The sequence below is a fragment of the Papaver somniferum genome, chromosome 9 (genome assembly GCF_003573695.1).
Source record: "Papaver somniferum cultivar HN1 chromosome 9, ASM357369v1, whole genome shotgun sequence".
Classification (NCBI taxonomy): Eukaryota; Viridiplantae; Streptophyta; class Magnoliopsida; order Ranunculales; family Papaveraceae; genus Papaver; species Papaver somniferum.
The window spans coordinates 99,185,985-99,208,233 of NC_039366.1; the positions used below are offsets into that span (position 1 = coordinate 99,185,985).

Genomic DNA, 22,249 nt, shown 5'->3' on the forward strand with positions numbered 1-22,249 from the left:
CTCCTCAGCCTCTTCTTTGTCCAGGGACTTGTCACTCTTAATCTGCGGATAAGGAAAATATTTGTTTGAGATAAACATAACAAAATAGAACTTCGTCGAGCATCACAAAATCTCAACTGGTTTGGCTAGCTCTTCACTGAGTTTTTTTTCCTCAATCCTCAGTGGACTTGATAAACTTACAATTGTATATTTTTAGCTTTGGAAGGTAACAACTGAAATTCAGAGAGATGGCAACTGATAAGCAGCTTAACTAAGATATAAAGAAGTAAGATGGTTAAACACTGCTCACCTGGTTTGTGAACTCTACAATTTCCTCTTCAGCCTTTTCTTTGTCCAGGGTCTGGTCACTGTCAAACTGCAAATAAGGATTCTTTTGTTAGAGATGATTACTGGTTTGGAATTTAGGTGAGTCTTTTTTTCTCAATAAATAATGGACCCATTAAGTACATATTGAACTAAATAATGAAGCAGAGAATCATCCAGCTTAGAACTTATTACAGGGCTTTAACTTAGACCATTTACTTCCACGGGGAAATAACATCTGGCCAAAAGAAGATGTACAAAATACATGAATTATATGACATTAAGAACATTGCTACATGTAAGTGGTGCATCTTACGTTTATGTTCACCTGGCGCGACTGCTTTGGGAATAGGCTGACACCTTCATTTCTTGTTCCCTTATTCTGTTTCTCGACCTTAGCTTCTCCTCCTCCACCTCATCCACCAAATTAACGGAACTTCTTTTTTTCTTAGCTGAATATGACCCACTTGAAGCACCCGAATCACTTCCTACATCAACCGTTTGAATTGCATTTGCATTAATGGAAGTACAATCCCTATCTTTGTCTCTCTCCGTACTCCCTGTCTCCGCCTTTTCTCGTATTCTCCTCCACTCTTCTACTATTCTCACAATCTCTTCTTTTTCTGTCTTTCTTCTTTATGAATCGTTAACGGTTCTTCCTTTACTCTCTCATAATCACTTTTCTGTCTCTCCATCCCATTTCTCCTTGTCTCCTCTTCTTCGTTTTCATCTCCATCATCTAGCAGAACAAACACTTTCTTACGTTTCCCTAATCTAGGCTCATTTTCCACCTGTAGAATGCCTTCTTGCACACGATTACCATCACTACTAGTAGCAGCAGTAGAGCTCCCAACACCACCTACTCCCGATTCTTTATCCTTGTTGGTACTACAATCCCTTGCAAATGAAACCTTTCAACCCCTACTACTAGGATCAGCAGCACAACTCCCACCACTACAACTGCCACCTCTCAATTCAGAACCCTTGTTGTTGTTACCACATTCATTAGAGGAATCCCCCTTCCTACCACTACTACTGAGAGCAGCAGTTAAACTCCCACCACCGTCACTTCCCAATTCATTATCCTTGCTGTTGTCACCACATCCACTAGAAGAAGCACCCTTTCTAACACCATTACAAGGACCAGGACCAGCAGTACAATTCCCACCACCACCACCTCCCAGTTCATCACCCTTGTTGTTACCACATTCACTAGAAGAAGCCCCCTTCTTACTACTACAACCAGGAACACCAGAACAACTACCACTGCTAATAGCTAGATTTCTCTTTTTCTGTTCATATTGTTGTTTATAATATGCAGCTTTAAGTGACCGTGTTCTCTTCGATATTGGCCTAGAGTAGAAATCCATCATATACCTAAAACACACAAACATAACCAAAAAATTTCACCAATTCATACATAAAAATACCAAGAAAGAAATCTAATTACACAAGTTGAACAACATTAAACAGTAAAAAATCATAATCAAAAACAGTTTCTCTCTCAAAACCCATTTTATAATCACTCCCATACCATTAAAAATCCAATTAAACAAAGAAAAAAACATAGAATTCCTACAAGAAGGATCAAAAATTCTAACAAAAATAATCATTTTCTTTTCTGAGAAATGCAGGTAAAGATTGAAAGAAAAATACCTTAAATTTGACCCAAATTGAATATTCAGACGAAGAAACAGCAGAAACAAAGTAATGTGATAGAGAAGAACCCAAACCCATTAAACAGTAACACAAAATTCCTTGAGCGCGAAGGAAAATAAATGGATTTATGATGTGTTTGATGAGGCACTCATCTACCATCGTTGCATTACCCAGCAGTGGTTTATGATATTCATCCATTTTAGGATGCAGTTTTTCCAATTTAGGTCTAAACTACAGAATACTAAGAATTTTGTCGAGAAGGTCATAAATGCAGAGTTTTTGCGTTGGAGGAGATGCACACTTTGTAAAAGCTACAAATCGGTCAAAAGTCGCTGAAAATGCCCAATTGCAATTCAAGTGGGCATTTTTATGTGAGACAGTACGAGGTGGGGCCTAGATAGGGGTGAGTATGGGTCAGTATGGACCAGTTTTTACCTCATCCGCATTCAATCCAATTAATTGCGGATTTCAAATTTGACATCCGTATCCAATCCAACATCCAACGGGTTTGCATCCAATGGATGTTCGGATGAACGGATCGGGTACGGATAATCCAATGGATTTGTTTTAATTAAAATCTATAATGAAAAAAATAAAGCCAACATAGACGATTTCTTATACAGCCTACACATTTTATATATGTATATAAATATAAAAGTGTCATGAATAACATTCCAAGCAAGCGCCCTAAGAATTCCTAAACTATCTATATATTATCTAAAAACTATATAAATATTCCTAATCTAACGGTTATGGATGTCCAACAGATTTTCAAGGTTGCATCCGGACCCAATCCGTAGTCCGTTGGATTCCAAAAATCCCATCCGCATCCAACCCATTAGCGAACGGTTTGGGCATCCATCCGCAAAAATGCGGTTGGTCCCGGTTAAATCCGAGGATTACGGGCCAAATGCTCACCCCTGGGCCTAGAGGCTTAAATAATATAAGAAATTCAATGCAGAGAACTGAGAAAGAAGCCGGAGTAAAAAAAGAGAACGCGCGAGTGGGAGTACTTAAATTAATTGGGGGATATAAATTACTTCCCTCAAACTAAAAATCAAAAAACAAAATCATATCCCCCGTTTCCATCTTCACTTCTTATTAATCTCTTTTAGGGTTAGGGCTTTGAAACCTAAATATTCCCCATTCCCTTTCAAATTCTAAATTTTCCCCACTCCTTTTCAAATTCTCTTCTCCTTCTCTGCCGGCTCCTCACTTTGAAAACGATTTTTTTTTTACATTCGGAAGTGATGAAGACCATGCCTGAAGTGATGAAGACCATACCGGAAGTGATGAAGGCCATGCCGGTAGTGATGAGGACCATGCCGAAATTGATGAAGACCATGCCGGAAAATGGTGCCGGCATGCTTGGTAATTAACATTCTATGCCGTAACTAAATGCTGGCATGCTCGATAGAAATTTATCAATGCCGGTGGTCAAGTGAAAAAAAATCAATTTTATGGATACTTTACATCATGTGCCGGCAAAGAAATTTAAGCAACATACTATGCCATTAGCAGTACCGGCGCCATGCTCGAGAATTAACTAACTGTGTCGGCAGTGGACTGATTAAAACCAGAAAAATTTCAAAACGGAATAGGTCGAACACAGCCGAGGGGCTACCCCCCCCCCCCCCCGATCCCCCGGATAGTGGCAAACATTTATGAAAATTTTCAACAAATGCCGGCAGGATTTTTTCGGTTGAATACAATGCCGGCTTGCCTTTCAAAATGGAGGATATTGTTAGACGGCATGGACGTAGTATGAATATGTTAGAGCATTTCTCGGTCGAACTCGCATGCGTTGCTATCTCAAGCATGTTTGTCAATGTTAGTGATCAAAACTATAAGTCTTGATTTCTAGCCTACATAGCTAAAGGTCTCGGACTAGGATAAAAAGTGTAGTCGAGCTCAAGAACTCCATGGCAATCATCATACAGACGAAGGACTACTCAAGGAACCGGTGGATCTTCATCGACTAAAAGGTATGTGGAGACTTGAACTTATCTGTCACTCAAAAGTCTATATATTCTATCTCCTACTCTTGAGACAAAAGTCGTTTTGATATATAGACTTTCATTATACACATTTGTTATTTCGAGCCGAGTTTATCTCGCCTATCTATTTCTCAAAATATGTGTTGGTAAGCTTTCGCTTTAGCTAGATTCATCTTTACCTAGTGACGAAAGTCATGTTATGTTTCAAACACTTTGAAAATTTCTCTGGCGAAAAATGGTTTGTGAATAACGGCTATATCCGTCCTCTGAGAATGTTTCAATGATTGAAATGAAAGTTTAGATTACATAACCATTTGTAGGATATAAGCATTGTTGTGGAAATACATATATGTATAAATCCTTATTCCTTGAACCAAAGTTTGTGAACTTTTTTGATCAAGAGAAATGGAAGTGGCGTGAGCCAAGTCCGCGAACTTGCGGAACTTCTCGACCCGAGATTTTTTGCTGGAGTTTGTGTACTCCTTCCATGAGCTTAATTCCGCGAACTTGAGCAGGTTATATCTAAAGTCGTTTGTTTTTGAACTAATGTTTAAATAAACTAAGGAATGCTTTTGCAAACCGTGGCTATAAAGTTCATGAACCGATTCGAGTGAATCAAACCGATTTTGATTCAATTGTGTCTTGTGTAGTTACATAAGATCTCCTTGCAATTGAACAACTCTCTAACTAGTTAATTTGAGTCATTTGAACTAGTTATGGGGAAGAAGAATAAGGTTGATATGAGAGTAATCATATGGATAAGCATTTGGTTGACTTGTTGAACCAACAAATGTTAATGTTTGGGTACGGTTCATAAACCCAAAATTGGACATTTTATTTTTGTGTGACAAGCTAAGTTTTCGATCTAACGGTTGAGAAATATTAGCCTGAATCTAATCAGGTTTTCATCTAACGGTGAATATTGAATGCTTTGTTACTAAGCTAACATTGATTGCAAATCCTGATTTGAAAGTGTATATAAGGGAGAACTCTAGCAACTGGGAAACCTAATCCCCACACATTCTGTGTGATACTAGTTGTGCTAAGCTATAGTCGATTCTCCTTTAACCTTTGGTTTCTTCTTCTAAACTAGGTTAACGACTTAAAGACTTCATTGGGATTGTGAAGCCAGACCGATACTACTTTTATCGTAGTTGTGTGATCTGATCTTGCATCTTCTATCGTACGAGTACAATTGTAATAATTGGCTTGAGATTTAATATCTCCGATAGGCAAGATAAAAAGTAATCACAAACAAACTTCATCTCATCGTTTGTGATTCCGCAATATCATTTTTCGCTGCGTCGATTAAGATTATTGTGAGGTGATTGATAATACTAAGCTGTTCTTCGGGAATATAAGTCTGGTATTATTGATTGGTTCCTGTTCACCTTGATTTATCAAAAGACGGAACAAAACTCGTAGGTATATTCATGGGAGACAAGATTTATATATTATCGTAGACTTTCTGTGTGATACAGATTTGTTTATTAAAGTCTTCGACTTTGGTCGTAGCAAACTCTTAGTTGTGGGTGAAATCAACTAAGAGAATCAAGTGCGCAGTATCCTGCTGGGATCAGAGGCATAGGAGCATAATTGTACCTTGGATCAATGTGAGATTGATTGGGGTTCAACTACAGTCCAAACCGAAGTTAGTTTGGAGTAGGCTAGTGTCTGTAGTGGCTTAATACAGTGTGTGTTCAATCTGGACTAGGTCCCGGGGTTTTTTTGCATTTGCGGTTTCCTCGTTAACAAAATTTCTGGTGTCTGTGTTATTTCAGTTTCCGCATTATATTGTTTTATCTTTATAATTGAAATAATACAGGTTGTGCATTAGATCATCAATTAGAGTAATCCAACCTTTGGTTGTTGATTGTCATTGATTGATCCTCGGATATTGGTCTTTTGTGCCATCCGAGTTATTCCTTGTATTTGATTAGAACTCGCAGTTCCTGCTTGAGTAAATCAAATCAAGAGAGAGATATAAACTCGTTGATATACTTTTAATTGATTGAGTCTTGTTGATTATCTTAAAAGCATATTCGAGTTTGTCCATACATATTGCTAAGTGAAATATTGGGTGGTGTTGTTAGACCCCCGCTTTTTCAATTGGTATCAGAGCAGACAAACACTCTAAACCTAATAAGTTTGTGTTTGTTGGTTCCTTAAAAATTATCCCATGGGAAATTTCTTTGGAAAACTTGCTCTTGGCATCTGTAACGCACGCCAGAAATCCTTAAAGATTGCTTCAAGATTATTATGGTCAAAACTTCTGGTTTCTCATGATAGTCTCTCTTCATCTAAAAAGGAAGATTTAGATGATAAGTATCAATCTAAAGGAAAAAATAAAAAGAAGAAAAGATTGAGAAAACGTTCGTCACGCTCAATGATATGGACCCTCACTAGATTAACACTTGATCTCTTTGAGGAATACTATCATAATGGATCAATTGACAAAGATCTATTCAGAGCATTCGAAGGAGTTTTTAATCTCTTAGAAAAACTTAATTCTGTTAAGTCTAAGAATCATTCCGAAAAGGGTGTTGTACATGTTAAACCTAACAATACTGTACAACCCAGGGATCGTAAGAATGCTCCTTCTAACCAGATTAAACAAAGGAGAGAAAGCTATGACTGCCCTGATTATCATCATTATTTTGATTACACAATGGGGACTGTTCGCACATATCAACCAAAAATGTTGCATGAGAATTCCTTTGCACATTATGCCTCTTGGTAACAAGCTTGGCACTACCCCATTTGTATATATCTTGGAATGGGGCAAGAAATGGTTTGAATAGTGTACATTTTTGTTAGAATACCAAATAAAGCTGCATCCATCGTCTCTCACAAAGTGTGTTGTCACAGGATGCATAACCTTTGTTGTAAAAAAAAAGAAAACCCCACTTTCCTTGTGTGGGTCGCGGTTCACAAACGGGTCCAAGCCCATTTTTGGTCTTATAAAGAAGAAGTTCGTGCACCCTCTCCTTCTTCATCACCAGTCCGCGTACGTGAACCTCTAGGGTTTTGTGTTTTCCTTCATTGAAGTCTTCTTGGAGAAATTGAAAGAAAGGGTGTTCAAGTTTCACTCCAAGTAAGTAAATTCCTCTTGTTCCTTTCAATTTCTTAGATCTCATGATGAATTCTAAGATCTCAAAAAGAAGCTCCAAAAGCTCAAATACCTCTAGCATGGATTTTCCTTGTGATTAAAATTCTCTTAGGATTAGGTTTGTGGATGATTCTTGTGCTAGAATTTTTGAAAGGATTTCATCCAAAGGTTTTATTCTAGAAAATAAATTGGATCTATATAGTGGGCATGAAGAGGATTTAGCTTGCTTCAAAAAATTCAAGCTTGGAAATATCTTTGATGGTCATGGTCAAGGTTTTGATTCTCTCACAAGAATTTTCTATCACAACATTCATGATGTTGATCTTGATAAGATGGAATTCAAATCCATGGTAAATAGAGAAAGATTTCTTGTTGACAGAGAATTAATTTCAAGGATTACCAACATTCTGTCGGGAAACGTGCGTCTTCCTAGACCAAGTGAAGAACGTCCATCATGTGATGAAATCTCTCTTGGGCTTTGTGGCAAGAAGGTAGCTTGGAATCAAGGAAAATTTCCTACTAATGATCTTAGTATCCCGTTGTTGGCATTTGGGAAACTTGGTATCCCCAATCTTCGTCCCTCCACAATTGAGAACTCTTGGTGGAGTCATGAGTTTGCGGAATTAGTCTATTTCCTTGATTCGGGTGTTCAAAGTCTCGATATTTGTGGTTTTATCATTTATCAAATGACTTTGATGACTTCACCCATCAAGATGTTAGGTTACCCTTGCTTGATTGGATAAATTTGTCGTGATCGTGGTCTTGATTCGATTGGCAACTCTCTCGGAGTTCCCAAACTGGTTCTTCCATGTACCTTCAGACGCATAAGGGAAAATGTGTGCAAATGACAAATAGATGCTTCACTTAACGATTGTGACCCTACCACTTTGAGTCTTCTTCAAAAAATTCATAAGGGTGCGTGTAAGGTCGATTCAAGGGTGAAGTGTGTCCAAGAACAATTGTCTTTGGTTGCAACGAAGTTTCCCGAGCTCAAGGAAGAATTGAACACAATTCAAGCATCTTGGAGTGTCTCCGATGAGGAAGAAGATGAGTAATTTGTGTTCTTATTGTCTAATAAATCTTCTATTTTTCTTGTTTTGCTTAGAAGAATAACTAGTGGTTGGAATATCCATTATTGTGATTACACATAGCTATGTCCAATGTTTTCATCTTCATGTTTTTAGATTTATTGGTTTAAATTCTAAATTGTTTGGAAGATGATTTTTGCAGTATTAATCTTTATGGTTTTATATATTGCAATATTGTTATGGGATATGTGTGTTTGCGTCCGTGAACTTGATTGTCCCATATCTTGTCAAAAGTAAAGTCGTTCATGAATTGATATGCATGTATTGATGAAAGAATGAATGGACTTTTGACAAATACAAAAGTTAAGCCTATATTGTCAATTATTGATGGAAGATAGGTAAAAATATTTTGTTTGCAAGGATTATGTCTATTAAATGTCGTTATGAAAATAGTGATGGCAAATAGAATGAATCCTTGTATATTCCACAGTAATTGACCTTCCCTGATCCATATTTTATGTATTACTGTGTGGCTCCGTAATGTGTCGCATGTTGAGCACGAACAACCAAGTTGATTATTTTTATGATTAGCCTTGTTGTTGTTCTGTAATGTGCTTTATGTTGAGCATTTTGAACTAAATTAATCATCGTGTTTGGTTATTTAGTTATGACTCCATAAGTCTTCTTATGTTTGAGCGTTCATGACTGGGTTGATTGTTTAACTTAGTCATTGCTCCATAGACTCTCTTATATGAGTATGACCAATTAAATTGATTACTTTTGTGGTTAATTTGGTTGTGTATTTCGATTAGATTAATTATGGGTTTACTTGTGATTAATCTAATTGAGCGTTCTTAAGTCTCCATAAGTTTACTTGTGTTGAGCATTTTTGGTTAAATTAATCACGAACTTCTTGTGGTTAATTTAATATTGATATTTTATGTCCAAAGAAATCCTTCTATTCTTTTTCGAAATTAAGGTCGCTCTTGTTGTTCCCTTGGGAATGAAATTTTATGGGGGAGAGTTCTTTTGAACTTGCGCTTAATTGCCATATCTTTGTGGGGAGTGTGGTTGTGGAATATTTTAGGGGTTATCTTGAATCTTTACAAACTCCTTGATGAATGCATTTAGCTACGGCTTTATGATTGCATCTAAATAAGATGATGTGTGTTATTTCTTTTGGTCATGAAATGTCTCTTTCAGAAATTTCATTAGGATCCCGTTCTTGTACCTTTGCCAATTTTATTAACAAAAAGGGAGAGAATTAATATGTAGTTCACACTACAAATACATACGGCTTTCGGATCATTATGTAAGGGGGAGTGGTTTCTATGTGAGATGGAGTATTAACTAAGGGGGAGTGATACATATCACCATAGTATTGTTGTTGAAGTTTTGATACAATTGGACTTTGACGCTGTGTAATGATACTATGACACTATATAACAATGATTGAGAATTATTGTTTTCTTGTTGTTATAGCTACGGATTTTCAACAACGATGATGCTAAACTTACAACCTTTGGGATCATTGGAGTACTTGGAAGTGATGAAGATTTCGAGTAATGTTGAAGATTAGGCATGTGGAATAGGAGCTACAAAAGTTAATTTATTTATTTTTTGTATTCCATATATATTAATAGTTTTGCCACAAAAATTGACAAAGGGGGAGATTGTTAGAGCATTGCTCGGTCGAACTCGCATGCGTTGATATCTCAAGCATGTTTGTCAATGTTAGTGATCAAAACTATAAGTCTTGATCTCTGGCCTACATAGCTAAAGGTCTCGGACTAGGATATAAAGTGTAGTTGAGCTCAAGAACTCCATGGCAATCATCATACAAGACGAAGGACTACTCAAGGAACTGTTGGATCTTCATCGACTAAAAGGTATATGGAGACTTAAACTTATCTATCACTCAAAAGTCTATCTATTATATCTCCTACTCTTGAGACAAAAGTCGTTTTGATATAGAGACTTTCATTATACATATTTGCTATTTCGAGCCGAGTTTATCTCGCCTATCTATTTTTCGAAATATGTTTTAGTAAGCTTTGGCTTTAGCCAAATTCATCTTTACTTAGTGACGAAAGTCATGTTATGTTTCAATCACTTTGAAAATTGCTCTGACGAAAAATGGTCTGTGAATAATGGCTATATCCGTTCTCTGAGAATGTTTCAATGATTGAAATGAGAGTTTAGATTACATAACCATTGGTAGGATATAAGAATTGTTGTGGAAACACATATATGCATAAGTCCTTATTCCTTGAACCAAAGTTTTCGAACTTTGTTGATCAAGAGAAATGGAAGTAGCGTGAGCCAAGTCCGCGAACTTGCGGAACTTCTCGACCCGAGATTTTTGTTGGAGTTTGTGTACTCCTTCCATGAGCTTAATTCCGCGAACTTGAGCAGGTTATATCTAAAGTCGGTTGTTTTTGAACTAATGTTTAAATAAACTAAGGAATGCTTTTGCAAACCGTGGCTAAAAAGTTCATGAACCAATTCGAGTGAATCAAACCGATTTTGCTTCAATTGTGTCTTGTGTAGTTACATAAGATTTCCTTGCAATTGAACAACTCTCTAACTAGTTCATTTGAGTCATTTGAACTAGTTATGGTGAAGAAGAATAAGGTTGGTATGAGAGTAATCATATGGCTAACCATTTGGTTGACTTGTTGAACCAACAAATGTTAATGTTTGGGTACGGTTCATAAACCCAAAATTGGACATTTCATTTTTGTGCGACAAGCTATGTTTTCGATCTAACGGTTGAGAAATATTAAATTGAATCTAATCAGGTTTTCATCAAACGGTGAATATTGAATGCTTTGTTACTAAGCTAACATTGATTGCAAACCCTGATTTGAAAGTGTATTTAAGGGAGAACTCTAGCAACTGGGAAACCTAATCCCCACACATTATGTGTGATACTAGTTGTGCTAAGCTAGAGTCGATTCTCCTTTAACCTTTGGTTTCTTCTTCTAAACCAGGTTAACGACTTAAAGACTTCATTGGGATTGTGAAGCCAAACCGATACTACTTTTATCGTAGTTGTGTGATCTGATCTTGCATCTTCTATCGTATGAGTACAATTGTAATAATTGGCTTGAGATTTTATATCTCCGATAAGCAAGATAAAAAGTAATCACAAACAAACTTCGTCTCATCGTTTGTTATTCCGCAATATCATTTTCCGCTGCGTCGATTAAGATTATTGTGAGGTGATTGATAATACTAAGCTGTTCTTCGGGAATATAAGTCTGGTATTATTGATTGGTTCTTGTTCACCTTGATTTATCAAAAGACGGAACAAAACTCGTAGGTATATTCGTGGGAGACAGATTTATCTATTATCGTAGACTTTTCTGTGTGATACAGATTTGTTTATTAAAGTCTTCGACTTTGGGTCGTAGCAACTCTTAGTTGTGGGTGAAATCAGCTAAGGGAATCAAGTGCGCAGTATCCTGCTGGGATCAGAGGCATAGGAGCATAACTGTACCTTGGATCAGTGTGAGATTGATTGGGGTTCAACTATAGTCCAGACCAAAGTTAGTTTGGAGTAGGCTAGTGTCTGTAGCGGCTTAATACAGTGTGTGTTCAATCTGGACTAGGTCCCGGGGTTTTTTTGCATTTGCGGTTTCCTCGTTAACAAAATTTCTGGTGTCTGTGTTATTTCAGTTTCCGCATTATATTGTTTTATCTTTATAATTGAAATAATACAGGTTGTGCATTAGATCATCAATTAGAGTAATCCAACCTTTGGTTGTTGATTGTCATTGATTGATCCTCGGATATTGGTCTTTGGTACCATCCGAGTTATTCCTTGTATTTGATTAGAACTCGCAGTTCCTGCTTGAGTAAATCAAATCAAGAGAGAGATATAAACTCGTTGATATACTTTTAATTGATTGAGTCTTGTTGATTTTCTTAAAAGCATATTCGAGTTTGTCCATACATATTGCTAAGTGAAATATTGGGTGGTGTTGTTAGACCCCCGTTTTTTCAGAATACAATGTCGGGAATGTTGTTGCCGACATTGTATTCATACTACGTCCATGCCGGCACCGAGCTATTTCAGCTGCAACAATGGTGGATTCAAAGAAAAAAAATCAAATTTTCAACGCATTGTCACCTTTACCTGGGTATTGGGAGTGTTTGTACAATCATCCTCCATTTTTACCAAAAAAAAGTTTCTTCTCAATTTTTTTCCCTCCTTCTACTCTCACCTCCCTCACCGAAATACAAATAAAAATACACACTAATCATTTATCAAATAATCTTATGAATATACTAATTATAATTAAGCACTAAGCATGATTAGTGAGGGGTAGATTAGGTATTAGGTAAATACTTAGATAAGGGGTGACCCTGATTTGATATTTAAATTCAGTTTTTGTCCTTTTTCTCTATCCCCAATTATTTTTAGTATCCCCCAATCGCGCGTTCAAAAAAAAACCCGAAAAAAATATTAAAATAATGTGATTTTGTTTTTGCTCAAAAAAGTACTTCTACTTCTGTGGGAAGCAAAAATTTTGCCAAACGACCTCATGTAGTAGTGGTCAAGTTATTGGTGATGATACCAATCACCTGAATTCAGAATTTACCAGCACCAAATTCTCTGTTAATGTTTTTTCACTGGTGATTAAGTTCCAAACTCGTGGGCACCAAATTTTTTTATTGCCTCAGTTGCCTTCTCTATGCCCTTGGTCTTTGATTTCTTGAGCTCCCTTGAATCACATAAGTTATTTCAGCCCACTTTTTGATGCATAGTAGATTTGGGCTGAATTATTAGCTTGTTATTACGAAAATCAACGTTTTTGGTTATCCTTAGGACATCCAGTGGTTCTCGTTACTTCCCGCTCGCTTTAGGAAACTCCGAACTGCTCTTTAATATATACCAAAAACGACATCTTAATTTCTTTTTCCGATCACCTATATGAACCCTTTATACCCTTCCTCTCCCTGTCGCTCTTTAGGGTTACATTCAACCCTTCCTCTCCCTGTCGCTCTTTAGGGTTACATTCATCATGCCACCTCGTGGACAGAAGAAATCTACACAGCCGGGTGATCTTCGCCAACAAGTACCCACCACATTCAATAATAGGCCACAGGTAGGCCACGAATCCCTGTCGTTTTTCTTCATTGAGATCTACAGATATAGGAGAATGCACCTCCTTTCGCTCCGTCGCATTTGATTTAGAGAAAATTGATCGGTCGTATTAGAGATATTCATTAATCTATATTAGGGAAACCGTCTGCCCTCTTGCTCATGGGGTGTAGGGGGTGGGGGACATTAGACAAAAGTAGTAGAAACTTCACTTGTTATTTTAAACTGAAACTTCAAACTGTTTTTTGTTTTCATGCCTGAAGCTTCATCTTCAGATTGAATGTTTCTTTCAGTTTCTCATAAAATCCTTACGTTTTAAAAAACACCGTTCTATCGTAGGTAGTTCACTTTCGGCGGCTGGAAAAACCCACCGAAGATGGTTTCTCTTTGGAGATGTAAGTACCTTCTTTTAATTTTAACATGTGCGGGATTAGCTACGTTATGCTGCTATATAGTTTGTAATTTATTTATTTTTCATTTTAGGTCAGGGATGTTGACTTATGAAGATGTCACGAAAAGAATTGCTAGCCATCTTGGTTTGGATGATCCAAGAATAATAAGACTTACATTGCAGAACCCTCACTTTCGGCATCCTAAATCCCAGCCTATTCGCGACAAGAGTGTTGCAATATCTTACAATGAGGTAGTTCATCACCGGCCCAGACCTAGATTTTATACTCCTATCTTCTAAATTGTTGAACTTCGAGAGGTTGAAAATTTCTAATACTACTTCTTGTCAACTGCAGAAATCAAATTTCCTTTATTATGAAGTTCTCACTACTCCTATACAAGAACTGCCAGGTTCAAAAACTCTTAACGTCACTTTTCGCCATGCAATAAAGGATGAAGTAAGTAAAGTACCCGTTGATCGTCTCTATCATTGTTATTTTCAAGGCATCATGCTTATGAAATCTGGATTCTTTTTTCTCAGGTGTTCGTTTGTAGTATTACACTTCCAAACCTAATTACAGTCGGTTATATGATTAATGAGTTGAAGAAAAAGGTAAGCCATACAATAGTTCGTACATTCTCTCAAATTTATGACGTCTCTTAGTGTCAATGTTTTAGGGCTTCGTTTCATTCGTTAACTGAAGGTATTTCTTTGCATTTATTCAATTTGTCATTCAATATGTTAATCTTTCTGGGACACTAAACTTTGAAGTATTTGCAATTCTTACCTATATGTGAAAAATTCTGAAACAGGTGGATCTGTCTCATCCAAATGCAGAACTTAGACTCTTCGAAGTACTGGATCATAAAATTCGCAAGGTTAGTTTTGCAACTCCATAAATTTATCATTGTCGTACTTTGACAAATGGAACTGATTTCTTATCTCACTGAAAGTATGACCTTGCATGATTGTCTCATCCAATTTGGTTGAACTCAATACTAATTGGAAAGGGGTTTGGCTTGACAATGTCCGCATCTTTCAAGACTCTAAATTAGTACTCTTTTAAAGAAAGATGAAAGTTCTGATACTCTTTCAATTCCGCCTCGGTTCATATTCTTAATTCTTTGTTGCTCACATCCTTGCAGATTTATTCTCATACTGAGCAACTGAAGGGAATATGTAATCCATACTGGACATTATGTGCAGAGGAGGCAAGTTACATATATGTGTTTTAAAGAATCCTATCGTTGTAGTTTTTTAGTCTTTTAGCATTTGATGTTGAATTCTTTAAGATTTTCCCCTTGTTCATCGGCAGATCCCAGAGGAAGAGAAAATTTTGGGTCCTCTTGATCGCTTGATTCATGTTTGTCACATCGATGAAGCATTCCCAGGGGTAAGTAAATGGTAACTACTTGTATATCTTAATGGAACAGAATTCCAGAAAAAAATTGTTTATGTAGTGTAGCAAGAGAACGGATCAATGATTAACTTTTAACTATCTGTGGTTAAGCATTATTGTTCGACTACTAAATTCATATATTGTTATTTGGACAGCAATTTCGTCAATTTGGGAAACCTTTTTTCTTTGTAATTCACGGATGGGAGACTGCCGCTGTAGTAAGGGCACGCATACAAATGAAGCTGCAGATACCTGGCACCGAGTTTTCTAAGGTGCTTTCTCATTTATCCCCTTTGAATTGTTGTTTGTGATGATATAATTTTATTAGAAACACATAGAGAAGTATCAGAATACTTATAATGAGTTAAATTAGTGATTTTATCTTCTTTGAATTGTATTGCCAGTGGAAGTTGAAATATTATTCATACGGTAAGGGTCAGCAAACTAAAGTACTTTCCCTCGGAGACAATGCCATTGTTTCTAGACTTTTTCAGGTATATCCATTTTCCATTCTGAAATACTATCTGTTTAATTATAATATAAATTGCCCTAACAAGAATCACCTTCCCTCAGGGAAAAAATCTTTATGAAAATTGTAGAGAGTATCTTTGCTTGGAGCACTTTGATAGGCAAAATCCCCCGCGAAGAACTGATGTAGCCAGTGCCAGTCTGGTAAGTTACAACTTTTCAGTGTTGATTATGTTTTGAATTTGTTTGTGTTCTGGAGTTACTTTTCTTGATCTTGGATTATCTAATGAGCACACTACTGTTTTACAGAATCCGTTGAACAGAGAAGTAAAAAAAGAAGAAGAAGAGGTGCCAAAGCACAAGAAGCAAAAACTGGAGGCTCTCGTTTGCAGTATCATAAAGGTTTCCTTTTTCACCTTCCCTTTCTCAAGGTGATAAATTTAACTAAGAGTAAGAGATTGTGTGGTAATGATGTCGCATTCTCTCTAGTAATATTCTGCTCTCATAATATTTGTGTTTCTCGCTGGATCACAGATGGTGGTGCTATTTCCACCACACTGAAGATCTTTCATTAAAAGTTGAGTTGAGAATTTTAACATTTGACTTCGTTTGCAGCATGAGGATGAGAAGTTGGTTCATTCAGAAAACACTGAAGGGGCGCAGTCAATCCAAGGTAGTTGGTTACCAATCCCTTTATGAATATTTAGTTTCTAATGTTCTATAATTGGGTCAGTTTTAGTTAGGGAGGGAAAGGCATTCTTGGAGATACGCATATTCATATATTGTTTTCCCCTTTTTTCCAGTGTCAGTAGAAAAAGAAAAAGCCGAATATTCAGCACCAAAGCTAAATGATAATGAGCGTTCTGCTTTGGTGACACAGTCTAGTGAAATTGATCCCTTGAACAGGTTCCCCACAGCTGGTCAACATTTTGAAGTAGTGCAACATCACCAAGGCATTGTTGATGATAATTTTGAAGACGTTGGAGGCTTCAGTATTCTGAAATCACAAGCTTCGTTGTATAAAAAGATATGGTTAAAATACGGGCATATTGCTACGAGCCATGTTCTAAAAAACTTATACTCTACCCAGGTCACATTGGTCGGAGACATAATGACTTCCATTGTGGACATGCATAACCATCGGTTTTCTGAGGTTAAATCCACCATGATCGAGTTATGGGAAAATAAAATAAAGATGGCTGAGAAGCTTGAGTTTAATGTTGGGTGGCTTAGAGAATGGTTTGAGGGTGTTAAGAAGGGATTCCACGGTGAGCAGAAGCTTAATGCAGCATTACTGGAGAAAGATCTGTCTTTACAGGTAGCGAAGGCAAGATTGATGGCAATAAACGATGAACTGAAGAAGGCGCAAGAGAATGTATTGGCTCTAGTAAGCAAGATTAGTCCGTTATTCTCGGAGAAGCAAATTTACCTAGAGAGGGGTAAACGTCTATTATTTGATGGTTTCTTATAATTGACAATTCAAGACATGAATCGTCAAAATTTAAAGAGAGAAAATGAACTAAAATGCAAGTTAATGAATTTGTACAGGTATGTAAATTCGGGCTTGGTAAATCAGTACTTTCACATATAGTTTGGGCCTTTAAGTTACCATGTATACGAACTAACGGAGACGTTTCTCGAATGATAAAGTTGAGAGGTGTGTTGTGCAACACCCTTTAATATCCACATCCATTATTATTATTATTTTTTTAAATCAGCTGGACTAAGAAAGCCCAAAAACCAAAACAAAAAACAGGACAAAGGTTGAAAGCCTTACAAGAAAAATAAAAACAAAACTATCTCCAGTAGAGTTTACCACTACTGTCCTCTAAAAGAATGAGCTTAAACGCAGAACTAAACTTCCCAGAAGATAATCGAACTAAATTGCAACCAGGATGTTGGCTAGCCAACCAATCTGCAGCACGATTGGTTTCTCTAAAACAATGACTAACTCCGACTCTTTGAAATTTACTTAGCAGAGCACAAACTCTTCTCCACAGGTGAATCAAGTTCCAAGGTGGTTTTGGTTCAGGAGAGTTTAAAAGATGAAAAATAGTCATGGAGTCAACACAGATATGCACTTTAGGAAGCTGGTTTGCTATAGCTGAATTAGTCTCAGCTCAACACCCTGCAACTCATGAGCAGCAACATAAATTGGTTCACTGCCACCTGTAGCACAATCAATCACTTCACCTTTATGATCTCTCAACACAACTCCAAACCAGCAGTAGTCTCTTTAAGGGAACCATCTGTATTAATCATGACTTCATCCTCCTCTGGACCCATCCAACTACATTGCTTCCAAATTTTAACAGTAAAACTGCACTCAACATTCCAATTCTGAATAAATCTTCTATTTTCAGGGGTGTCACTGATACTTCAAGGATGAGCACTCAGTTTTAACTGGATATCATTAACTATAAGAAGACTGACCTGATGAGGAGATTTTCTTTTAGCAACAAATATCTTGTTGTTTCTTTCTCTCCAAATCTGGTAAATAAAACCAGTGAAAACCATTTTTTTGATAGAGCTAATCAAATCACTTCATCCGAAGAAAGTGATACACCACTGGATCTCAACCTCCCAAGAAGTAGAAGGACCTCTATTATGCCCCATTTTAAGTAAAAGACCAGACCAAATGAGAGCAGAAAAGGAGCATTCATGGAATAGATGAGCTTCAGTTTCCCTGCCATTGTCACATGAGACACATCTGTCATTATCACTAATCCCCTATTTAACCAAGTTTTTCTCTAGTCTTTAATCTTCCATGATGATCCACCCAAGCAATGAAGGAGTGTCTAGGGATGTGAAGTTTGAACCACACAATAGAATGCCAAAAAATAAGATCACCGTGAGGAGATATGGTATTGTAAGTGTCTTTCATGGTGAACTGCCCTGAGGTACTTGGTCTCCAGATTACCAGATCTTTTTCAGTAGCATTGATATCAACAACAAAAATTTGGAAAAATGTAGTGAGAGCTTGATCAGAATTCGGAGAAGGAAGCTGCCAAACTCCATCTTTCACAAAATCTGTTACTAAAGTAGAATTATTAAAGAAGTATTGTTTTATAATCTTAGGATCTACCCAATCCAGTAATTTACCTTTAGGGTGCCAATTTTCTTGAAGGAACAAAGTATTAGCATCACCTCCAATAACAGTACCAAGAAGATTCCTTGCAATAGGTCTGTGTTCAAGTACTCTCCTCCAACACCAGGAAGAGTCTTGAGGTGTCTGCATCTCCCAAAAGTTCTTATTTTTAATTAAATTGTCCTTTACCCATTTAGTCCAAATAGACTTCTTATCAGTTACCAGCTCCCAGATATGTCTCAGATTACGAGCAATATTTGAAGTAGAAAGATCCTTAATACCAAGACCACCTTCTTCAAGAGGTAAACAAATGGTACTCCAACTTATAGGATTACGTTTCTTTCCCAAGTCATAGCCAGCCCAAAGAAACCTTTTAAATATACTAGCAAGTTCAAGCAGAGCTCTTTGAGGAGAGTCTTGTGGAAAGCTAGGTGCTTAGCTTTCTAAGACTTAATTCTAGATCTCACTTTAGAAATGAGAGGTAAACAATCTGCATAGGAGATTCTTATGGAAAGTAGTGGTAATCCAAGATACCTTACTGGCAGCTCACTTGAAGTACAATTAAGACAGGAAGTGATATCAGTTAGCAAAGAAGAATCTATAGCAGAAGCATAAAGAGCAGTCTTCTGATTATTGACTTGAAGGCCAGAGCAATTGCTGAAATCATCCAAACAAGACTTAAGAACTGAAGCCACTCCAGTACATCATCAGCAAAGCATAAATGGGTAAGTTTAGTTAGATCACATCTAGGGTGAAATCCATACTTCCCTTGATTCACATATTGAAGAAGAATGATGTTAAAAACTTCCATAACAATAACAAATAAATAAGAGGACAAAGTGCATCCTTGTCTTAAACCCCTAGAAGCACCAAATAAGCCATATGGAGAACCATTAATAAGGATGGAATATTTCGCAATAGACATACAAAGAAAAATCCAATGTAAAAACTGATCAGGAAACCCCATCTTTTTCATAGTGGTAATCACTGCTTTCCAACTCACAGTATCATATGCCTTCTTAAGATCAATCTTTAGGGAGCATCTTGGAGTGCTTGAAGGTCTATGATAATTTCTAACCACTTCATGTGCCACCAATATATTATCTTGAATAGCTCTTCCATAAACAAAGGCAGATTGGTTTGCACTAATTAAGTTTTGTAAGATGCTTTTCATCCTAAGAGAGATAATTTTTGATATACATTTATAAACCACATTGCAGCAGGCTATGGGTCTAAAATCAGTAACTTGAGAAGGATTTTCACATTTAGCAACCAAAGTAATGAATGTGCTATTTACCTCCTTTAACATTCTGGATTTAGTGAAGAAATTTTGAATGGCAGCAACAAAATCATCTCCAACAATAGACCAACAATGCTTGAATAAATGGCTAGAAAAACCATCAGGCCCAGGAGCTTTATGGAGCCAATAGAAGAAAGATCAATGACAATTTCATCTCTAGTAACATCCTTAATAAGATCTACAGCTGCTGAAGGATGAACCAAAAAACTAAAATTCAAGTTATCAATTAAATCACTAGTACTGGTCTTAGTGCCATGCTCATCAAATAACTCAGAGTAAAAATCAAACATTTTTAGCTATAGAATCATCTTCATCAAGAACTTCACCAATCAAAGAATTTAAAGTTAAAATATTTTTTTTGGATCTTCTTTCTTTAACAGAATTGAAGAAAAAAGAAGAATTTGAATCCCCAAGATCCAACCACTGAACTCTAGACTTATTTTTAAGCATGGATTCCTCATATTTAACTAGAGTAGCATACTTTTGAACAACAACTCTTTCATTTCTAGCAAGTTGAGGGCATGAGGGAGAGTTCTGTACTAGCTTCTGAACATTCTGCATTTCCAGTTTAGTTTCCAACACTCTAGCAGTCATGTACTGACTCTATTTTTTCCATTGAATAAGAATTTTCTTAAGTCTTCTTAGTTTAGTAACAAGCACATACATAGGATTTTCCTGAACTTTGTGGTGCCAATTATTTTTTACCAACTCCATGAAATCAGCTTCTTCAGTAATAAAGTTATAGAATCTAAATAGAGGAGGGCCATGCTTTCTTTTCTCAAAAATCATAGTAACAGCTGGAGAGTGATCAGAAATACCTTGAGTTAAGAAATCAGCTTTAGAATCTTCAAAGAAATTAATCCATTCCAAGTTAACAAGCACTTTATCCAATTTATAAGCAATTCTACCAGGGCCTTGTTGTTGATTCCACCAAGTATAAAAACAACAAGAATAATGTAGATCAAAAAGATTAGCAGAGTCAACACAATCTTGGAAATCATTCATTTGACTAGAAGTAACTTCAGCTGCACCAATTTTATCATGAGAATATAAAATGGAATTAAAATCCCCCATAACCATCCAGGGTCTATCATTAAAATTTGCAAAGGCAGCTAACTCATTCCACAAAGCAACTCTTTGAGCAGGGTCATTGAATGCATAAACAACAGTTAAAACAAAATTAATGCCACTAACAGAAGAAACATCAAGGAAAATGGCTTAAAAAGAAGTATGTAAAGGAGTAATAGAAACCTCAAGAGGGTTCCATCCAACCCAAATTCTACCAGCTTCATTATTCAAGTAATATCTAAAAACCTCCACCCATAGTGAATTTTATTTCTGATACTAGCTATATTAGGATTATTATTCTTGACATGAGTTTCTAAAATTCCCAAAATGGACAACTTATTATCTCTAATTAACTTACAAACTTCCACTTGTTTAAGAGGATCATTCAACCCTCTTATATTCCAAGCAGCAGCTTTAAACATCTTTAATAGGAGGGATGTTTGGTTTCTTCAATCTACTGACCTTTTTAGGATCAGTAGCTCTAACCTGCAGCCCTGAAGTATTAGAATTTATAACAGATGGCTTACTAAAATGAGATCTTACTGAAGGGCCAGGAGGAAGTTCTGAACCCCCAGCTGAACTTGAACTATTAGAATTATTGACTCCACCTTCAGACCCATTTATATTTTGAGTAATATCCATCCGAACTCTAGAAGAGTTTAACACTTCAAATTGATTATTTGTTTTTAAAGAAGCTTGTTGTACCACATTCTCCATTGGCCTGGGATTTTCATCATCACTCATAGCAGCAATTGAATCAGAATCACTAGCATCAGAAATAACAACTTCATCTTCAGTAGAAGGATCTCTAGCTCTTTTAGGAACCTTTGACTGTTTCACAACCCATACCTCCTTTACTTGTTGCTTCTGTTTCTCAATAGCAGCAGCAGCAGCAGCCACTGCTTTTTCTAGTTTGAGCTTAGATCAACCATTTTGAGTGTGACCAAATACATGACAATGATTGCATTTAGGGGGCTTGCAAGAATATTCAACATACACTGTAAATCTCTTAACACCATCAATGACAACGGGGATAGAAGTAGGATAGTCAAACTGAACATCAACTTCTACACAAACACGAGCATAACTCATCCTTGATCTAGTTAGGGTTTGATTATCCATCATGATTGGTCTACCCAAATAACTAGCTATGCTACTCAATCCATCTGTATCCCAAAAATGTAAAGGAACCTTTCTAAAATTAACCCAAATTGGTACAGATTTCAATTCAGCAATTTCACTCTCAATATCTGGATGCCAAGGTTGCACCAGAAATAATTGATTTGAAATATAAATGTATCCATGCTCAAGAGCAGTAGATCTATCCTC

The 22,249-nt window shown here is 36.6% G+C and overlaps 1 protein-coding gene across 1 annotated transcript; it reads left to right on the forward strand.

Annotated features, from left to right (window-relative positions):
- The first annotated feature begins 13,061 nt into the window (after window positions 1-13,061).
- Window positions 13,062-17,077, forward strand: LOC113312340 (ubiquitin carboxyl-terminal hydrolase 13-like). The gene is made up of 14 exons (XM_026561100.1): window positions 13,062-13,210; window positions 13,546-13,601; window positions 13,690-13,849; window positions 13,953-14,054; window positions 14,138-14,209; window positions 14,410-14,475; window positions 14,743-14,808; window positions 14,913-14,990; window positions 15,152-15,268; window positions 15,401-15,490; window positions 15,570-15,668; window positions 15,774-15,866; window positions 16,080-16,137; window positions 16,268-17,077. The coding sequence occupies exons 1-14, from the start codon at window positions 13,127-13,129 to the stop codon at window positions 16,933-16,935; spliced, it is 1,809 nt and encodes a 602-aa protein (XP_026416885.1). The 5' UTR covers window positions 13,062-13,126; the 3' UTR covers window positions 16,936-17,077.
- The last annotated feature ends 5,172 nt before the right edge of the window (window positions 17,078-22,249 follow it).